Source organism: Alnus glutinosa, chromosome 3 (assembly GCF_958979055.1).
Source record: "Alnus glutinosa chromosome 3, dhAlnGlut1.1, whole genome shotgun sequence".
Taxonomy (NCBI): domain Eukaryota; kingdom Viridiplantae; phylum Streptophyta; class Magnoliopsida; order Fagales; family Betulaceae; genus Alnus; species Alnus glutinosa.
The window spans coordinates 6,222,653-6,230,383 of NC_084888.1; the positions used below are offsets into that span (position 1 = coordinate 6,222,653).

At 36.1% G+C, this 7,731-nt stretch overlaps 1 protein-coding gene across 1 annotated transcript; it reads left to right on the forward strand.

The window, feature by feature from the left end:
- The first annotated feature begins 1,850 nt into the window (after window positions 1–1,850).
- LOC133863914 (syntaxin-71-like) lies at window positions 1,851–6,831 on the forward strand. Its single transcript, XM_062300058.1, has 9 exons — window positions 1,851–2,160; window positions 2,641–2,766; window positions 4,592–4,760; window positions 4,846–4,931; window positions 5,319–5,387; window positions 5,479–5,523; window positions 5,707–5,769; window positions 5,902–5,978; window positions 6,483–6,831. The coding sequence occupies exons 1-9, from the start codon at window positions 2,005–2,007 to the stop codon at window positions 6,493–6,495; spliced, it is 804 nt and encodes a 267-aa protein (XP_062156042.1). The 5' UTR covers window positions 1,851–2,004; the 3' UTR covers window positions 6,496–6,831.
- The last annotated feature ends 900 nt before the right edge of the window (window positions 6,832–7,731 follow it).

Here is a 7,731-nt window from a genome sequence, read left to right on the forward strand (position 1 = left end):
ACTTAAGACCACTTTCAACAGCTTATCTAAACTTTTATCTAGAATAGCTAACCAAAACTCACTTTTATTAGTTTAACTAACCACTTTTCAACACCTTCCTTTATTAGTTTATCTAAACTTCTCTCTATTTTATTAAAATAATCAATTTTTATTTTTATTTATTTTAATTAAAAACACATATTTATTCACCAGGTAAAACACATCACCGTACAGAAACTTGAACCAGACCTGTTGTACAGTACCTTCATCCGGAAAGGATTTCAATCCAGACTTGGTTTACATTTTGAATTACTGCCCTTCTTGCCAAGCGATGGGTTGCTCCATTGTTTGTTCTCCTGGCGAAGCTGATCTTCCAAGAGATGAACTGGTGAAGCAACCTTCTTGCATGTGTCGATAATTAATGAAGCTCCTATATTTATCTGGACAATCCCCATTCGATTGAAGTGTTGAGACGATAGCTTGAGCATCTCCCTCCATCCAAACATCCACCAGAAGAAATCGTACACACCCATTGGACGGACAGGCAGAAACAAAAAATTGGGGTTGATTATTTACCTGTGGTGCCTCCATAGGGTAATGCTCAGGAAAATCAACATGAAGTTGGCAGAAAAAAAAGGTGAAAGAAAAAGGCAAGAGACACAGAGACGAAAGACGCAGAGACGAGAGAAGGAAGTGGGAAACAAGAAAAGGGAAAGGAAAAAGGTGGAGGGAAAGAACCAGAATCACCAGGACAGCCCAGGACCACCGGACCACCGGACCACCGGACCATCGAACCAGAACCATCAATTTCAGCGGGTGAAAGGAAAAGGAAAGAAAGAAGGAGAAGTGTGAGAGAGAGACGCAGAGAAAACGAGAGAAAGAGGAAGAAGCGGAAAGAAAGCGAAAGAAAAAACAATAAAATAGAAATAGATCTGTGTACAGTGCAACGCCTCATGTGGCGTTGTACTGTTCACCAATCTCCACTAACGCCATTTTAACTTAGCTTTACATAAGCTGATGGAGGAGAATTTTAAGCAAAAGTAGAGCTATTTTAGCCAAATGAAAAAAGTAGCTAACCTGCTGGGACTGCTCTAAGTGAAATTTCAAACTCTCGAATTGTGATTTACTTTTGAAGATTCAACTGATCACTTGGACTCTGTTTGTATTGACGTAAAATGACATATCTGACAACAGTCGTGGCAACTCCGGTAGGGAGTGAGAGAGAGTGTATGCGAGAAGGAGATTGAGTAATGTAGGTCAAGAATAAGAAGATCAAACTCAAAAAATAGTAGACAATTTTTTTATTTTTATTTTTTAAAATATCATTTTACGCCTCTTAAGTGAGTTTTTCTCGATTAACTAATCTGTTTGGCCAATATTTTTAGTCATACAAACACAAAAAAAAATAAAAAAATAAAAGCCTTTTTCAAGACATAAACGGAGCATTGATCATTGGGATTTGGGGTTGTCTAGTCTATACACATTTGTCACAAGGCATAAACATAAAAGCTTTTGCAGTTTATTGTGTATTTTTCTCTTATTAAAAAAATAAAAAATAAAAATTTAGCATTTGATTTCTCATGGATTATAAAGTTAAGAGAATAACAAAATTATTCTATGGACTATATGTTGAGAAAAGAAGGAGGGATTTTTTTTAATATATATATATATATATATATGCGTGTGTGTAATCCTTCAGCTTCAAGCTTGTAGGCCGTTTTGTCTTTTTTGTCTTTAAGGGATGAGTGAATCTTTTTTGTTCTTTGTCAATCAATTCTTTCTTTTATATATATATATATATATATATATATAACAAAGTCAAAATCACAACCGTATAATATATCCCAAAAGACTCCCCACGATCCCACCCTTTCACAGCAATCAAACGGTCAACACGATGTGTCATCGTACACCTGGGAACCAACATAACTCGTACTCCCTCTCAGTTTCTCGCTGTCTCCGTCCTCGGAACTCAGTAACCCCACAAAAACTCAAAGACAGTTAACAGAGAGTCAGAGTGAGGGAATGGGTGTGATCGATTTAATTACGAGGGTCGACGCGATTTGCAAGAAGTACGACAAGTACGATGTTGATAAGCACAAGGACTCCAGTGTTCCTGGGGACGACACTTTTGCTCGTTTATACGGCGTCGTTGAAGCCGACACCGATGCAGCCCTCCAGGTCTCTGTTCGTGGTGGTCTTGGATGAAAAGGGTTGTTTTCGTTTTTGCTTTCTGATTTTTCTATGCTGTGTTTGGTTGCCGGGAAAATTGAAAGATAGGAAAAGAAAACTAAAATTAACTATTTTGAATGTCGGACTTTATGTTTTACGTAGAGGTTGATTCATTGCTTGCTAGTTTTTGCGTTTTTTTTCTTTTCTTTTTTCCTTTTTGTACTTTGGGGAGGGGTGTGGGACGAGGGGAGGACCCTTATGCCCTGTTTGATTGTCAAGAAAATTGAAGCAAAGGGAAAGGAGAAGGAGAGAAAAGTTTAAATTTTTTTTGTTTTGCTTTTTGATGAAGTTATTAGTGAAAGCAAAATTGGTAGTAGGAGGCTAAGTTTAGAGCGAAGGTTTCTGCTTTTTGTGGGTCACAAGCTGAGAAACGAAGAATTGGATATGTTTGTTCTATTATTGGAATTTAAATGATTTTTGGTTCTTTAGAAATCAGAGGCGGCTGCCACCGAGAAGAACAGGGCTACGGCGGTTGCTATGAATGCCGAGATTCGACGAACCAAAGCTCGTTTGCTTGAGGAGCTCCCTAAATTGCAGAGACTTGCTCTTAAAAAGGTTCATTTATTTTTACATGTTATTTTATAATTTATACCATCTTTCTGTATCTGTTTTTGCATGTATTTAGTAGTTGTTGATACGAGTTCTATGGATTGAGGTCCCAGCAATTCTCATTGTTCATTTAAAATAAACGGCAACCGAAACACTATATATATTAAAAAAATAATAATAAAAAAAATTAAAAATTAAAAGAACAGAAAGAAAGAATAAAGAAGTCAAGGTGTTTGGGGGTGGTCCAACCATCTCCTCACCCTTTAAAAGGATAATCAGCCACTCTCATAACTGGCTTCGGGTTGTAGACCACCTTGTAAGTTTTTTTTTTTTTTTTTTTTTGTGGACCACCCCTCACCATTTGAGGGTGGTCGGCTACCCCATAGCTGGCTTGGGAGTGGTTGACCACCCTTTAGAGCATTTACAGCAGCTTCTTTTTTATTTTCCTTAAATTTACAGAACAAAACTACTTTTTATTTCTCTATCCAAATATACTCCATAATAGCTTCTCTTATATTTTCCTATATCAATTAAATATTATTTCTTTATAAATATAAGTTCCTACCTACCCTCACATTTTTCACAAAATTCCAATACAATCTCTAATAAAAGGCAAAGAAATGAGAGATGAGAGATGAAAGATAAATATTTTTTTATTCAAATACTGGATAGGGAAGCTCTTTTGATTCTCTAAACATTAGGTAAAACTGTAGCATTCTCAATGCTTAGGGAACCGATAGAGTATTGATGTAGGTGGTTTTTTGTAATTTTTTTTGACATTTCCCTATATGTAGGAAAGAGAATGGGCTATAGAGAAACTGTTGGGAATACTCTTAAAGCCTTTTTCTTTTTGAGGCCAATTACTCCTCATATTTGAAGGGGTAGTCGACTACATAGGAGCGGAAGCATGTATACCCTCCCAAAATTTTAATATTGCCTCCAAATTTTTAAAATTTTCCTTAAACTTTATATTTTTTTATTAAATGTCCCTCGAAAACCAAAATTTTACCCCTAGACTTTTATTTTTTAAAATTTTGTCCCCCCTCCTTTAAATGTTTGGTTCCGCCCCTGCAACCCCAACTACTCTCTTAAGGGTGGCAGCCCACTCTTGGGAGTGAGAGGGTAGTCAACCCACCCCACATCCCCTTGGGATGGCTGACCACCCCCCCTCAATGGATAAGATTGGCCACTCTCTCAAGGGGGTGGTTGATCACCTTAAGAGGTGGTCCGGCCACCCCATAACTTCTTTCGAGGTATTTTTTTATTTTTTTATTTTTTTAGTGTGTACATGGCTCAATTTAAAACGTTCATTCAAACTGAATAGCCTAGATTAAAGGAATTGCATGCCCTTGCAATTCTCTAGAATTGTAGGGGACCTCAATTCGAGTTTTATTCCTCTCATATTGCTTGGTTCATGAGAAAATGTAGGAAAGGATACAAGTTTACTGAATTTGAACTTTAGTCCTAATTTTGTATTCAATTTTGTCCATGTGAGTTGGGGGGGGGGGGAGAGAGGGAATAGTTTCCTAAACATAATAAATATGTTGCATAGTTGTCTTGGGACTGTTTGTTAAGCATATTGAAAGTGCTCTTCTAGCCTTAGCTGAGCTAAAATTGGTGGAATTTCTGCTTTCAGAAGCGAGAAAAATAATTCAAAAAATTTCAATTTATATGATCTCTTGAGCATTTACTGGATTCGCAAAAGGAATGCATCGTTTTCTTTTGCAATATTACTTTTCATCTTATGCTAAATTCTACCCGCTCCTTTTGCTACTGATTCCAATTGATGCCCCTTGTTGGTATGCTTATTGATGTTTAAAGTTGTTTGTAGGTCAAAGGACTTTCAAAAGAAGCGCTCGAGGCTCGAAATGATTTAGTTCTTTCGCTGAAAGAGAGGATTGAAGCTGTACCTGATGGATCTGAGACTAGTGGAGCAAAACAAACTGGTGGTTGGACAGCTTCTGCCTCATATACTGGGATCAAAATTGACTCAACTTCAGGTATCAATTTTTCTACTTATTGACCAAGGTTCTTATAAACCTGTAACCATTATTAACTGATTATGTTGACCACAAATTATACCAGGCGGAAGATTTGATTCTGAGTACTTTCAACAAACTGAAGAATCAGATAAGTTTAGGGAGGAGTATGAAATAAGGAGAGTGAAACAGGCAAGTATAGACTAAAGCAGCAGTTGTTGAGTATTTATCATTGTGAGAGCTCCTCTACCTGTAGTTTGCATATACTCCCTTCTATTCTCTCAGTACATTTGTGAGCTAGCCATTTGACCTCACTTAATGGCTAATGACATGCTTTTCAAAAGAATTATGTAGGATTCCGTTTGATTTTTTAATTTCTGATTTTGAACCTTGTTCTTAGAATTTTTTTTTTTCTCTCAAGTTTATGGCATAGATGGTGGGTATAGGTTAATAGCAGTAATGACTCTGGGCAAACATCTTAAATAAATATGTGGGTTGAAGTTATTGGATTATATTTTTCTCCATGTAGCCTGCAGACAGTGTAAACCTTACGTGTAAGATCAATTGGACTTCATACAGGATCAAGGTTTGGATGTTATAGCTGAAGGATTGGATACATTGAAAAACATGGCACATGACATGAATGAGGTTTGTTCTCTTACCATTCTCCTCCACGTGTAATATAAAGATTTTGTACATTAAATTGTTATTCTAGTAATGATGTGAGTTTGACGCACAGGAAATGGACAGACAAGCGCCATTGATGGATGAAATAGACGATAAGGTAATCCATAATTTCTTTCTGTTTTCCAGTGTTCTTTATCCTCACGATCTCCAAAGGATTTCACAAACAAATTTTTATTTTCCTCTTTTTTCTTTCCCCTCAGTATCATAGAAGTGTCAATAAAATTTGCAGGATGAGCTGTTGACTAAAAAATTAAGAACTGTTGTGATGACATCATTTCAGGTTGATAGAGCAAACACTGACCTTAGAGGTACAAATGTGAGACTCAAGGAAACTGTAACCAAGGTATATGCATCTTGTGCATGTTAAAAATTTAGATTATCCATCCATGTTTTCATAGAGCATCCCCTCCCTCTTTTCTCCTTTTTCTTTCCCTCCCCTCACGTTCTCCTTGTATGTTTTACTTATTTTATTCAGCTGAGGTCCAGCCGCAACTTTTGCTTTGACATCATCCTCTTGTGTATAATTTTGGGAATTGCTGCCTATTTATACAAGTAAGTTCTATGTCTTACTGCATTAACCTAAAAAATTGGATTAGTCTTTGCTTCATATTCTTCTACCAATGTGTAGTTGGTCAGATACTGTGCTGGCTTTGAGTGTGTGGAAAGCCTAGAGAATTATATCTCAATTGTGTCAGTGAGATCTCTGAGTGCAGAATTTGCAAAAATGGTTTTAATTCTTTAAACAAATGTAGCTTACCTCATAGATGAAATGTTAGTCTCACTACTCTGGCTTTTAGTTTCAAGATTCTTAATTACAAATTCTTTACATAAATTAGCAGCCATTGAGGTGGGCATTGCAAAAACGGCACAAGTGCTCTGATAAAACCAGAAGCATGTTGTAGATTTTACTCCTGCTGTTGTGCTTCATTACTATAGTTTAGCATCCCCTAAACTAAAAATAGGCTAGGTGTTTTAGAATTATTTCATTTGCCATCTAGAAGAAGAATATGTTTATGGGTTTTTACATGTTTTGATGCCTGTACTTCTCTGATGCAGTGTGTTGAAGTGATATTGGTGCTCTGCCTACCACCACCACCCTTCTCTCCTTGCTGACAAATGGACTTGAGGATTTTTTGTGTTACACACATTTTTCTTCTTGTGGATGTTATCTCTGTTTTCTTTTTTGTTAGCATACGCCCAATTCATTCTCTCTATCATTGAAAAGTTTTTCAAGATCGCTTCGATTGGGCATTGTTGGCCGAGGTTCGAATCTCTAGGCTTACTTGATACTTGCGCAAGAGACCGTTCAAGTATCTAGGGTTTACCTGTGCGTTAGCACGGTATAACATCGAATTGGTTGATCTTGTATATATATATATATGGTTTAACTTTAACCTTTTGAAAAGTCTCTGTTTTTAGTCTCTCTTAACATTGCACTGATGCGATCATAAACTATGCACATATATTGGACGGTTGTGGGCTAAAAGATCGAGAATATCATAGGTCCAGATTTTCCAAAGGCTTTTGTTCCCTACTCCAGTCTCCAGCATCCAAAAGAATCTTCACATAAGAAGTTTTGTGGTAGGGCAGTCATGATTTATCTCAGAAACTTCACCTGGCTGGAAGTGGGTAGAGTTCAACCCAAAAGACAAAGCATCGAAAAAGACTTTTCCCTGTGGGATTCAAGCGATATGCCCGTAAGAGAAAGTAAAATATCAAGGAAATTCACTGTCCTCGGAATTTTACTAATCTCCCATAATAAAACAAAAGTGAAAAAAATAGTATCTTCAAGCTTAAACTGTTGAGATATGGCACCAAGGGTTTATGCCCGTCTCCAAGTTTAATCGAGTTCAAATTGATAGAGAGAGAGAGAGAGAGAGAGAGAGAACCAAACCACCATAGTTATAGTTTTCATAAAATTTCACGAGATAAAAGCTTAATTTTAATTTATAAAAGAAGTTAAATAAATAAATAAATAAAAATCAAAGGCCGATGGTATTGCCATAACAATCAAGTGAGATAAGAGGGTAGTATTTAACATTTCTCTTATTAATAAAGCATGTGGTCTAAAAATGCATGTAAGAATCACATGCTCTAAAGACACATGCAAAATAGTATATTGGATTTAAAATATCCAATCCTCCAAAAAAAAAAAAAAAAAATAGTACCTCTCCTTATTTCAAAATATATCATTTAAAAGTAATACTATTTAGTAGATTGTTATATGACTGTCATATAATTAGAATGACATGACAGTAAAAATTAATTAATTATTATTTATTTTTACAAATTGAATGAATGATTT

Excerpts from the sequence above, each read along its gene's own strand:
- LOC133863914 (XM_062300058.1), top strand. The coding sequence starts at position 2,005 with ATGGGTGTGATCGATTTAATTACGAGGGTCGACGCGATTTGCAAGAAG. Across the intron at positions 5,524-5,706 it reads TGGATGAAATAGACGATAAG|GTTGATAGAGCAAACACTGA; the intron begins GTAATCCATAAT and ends ACATCATTTCAG. Across the intron at positions 5,770-5,901 it reads TCAAGGAAACTGTAACCAAG|CTGAGGTCCAGCCGCAACTT; the intron begins GTATATGCATCT and ends TATTTTATTCAG.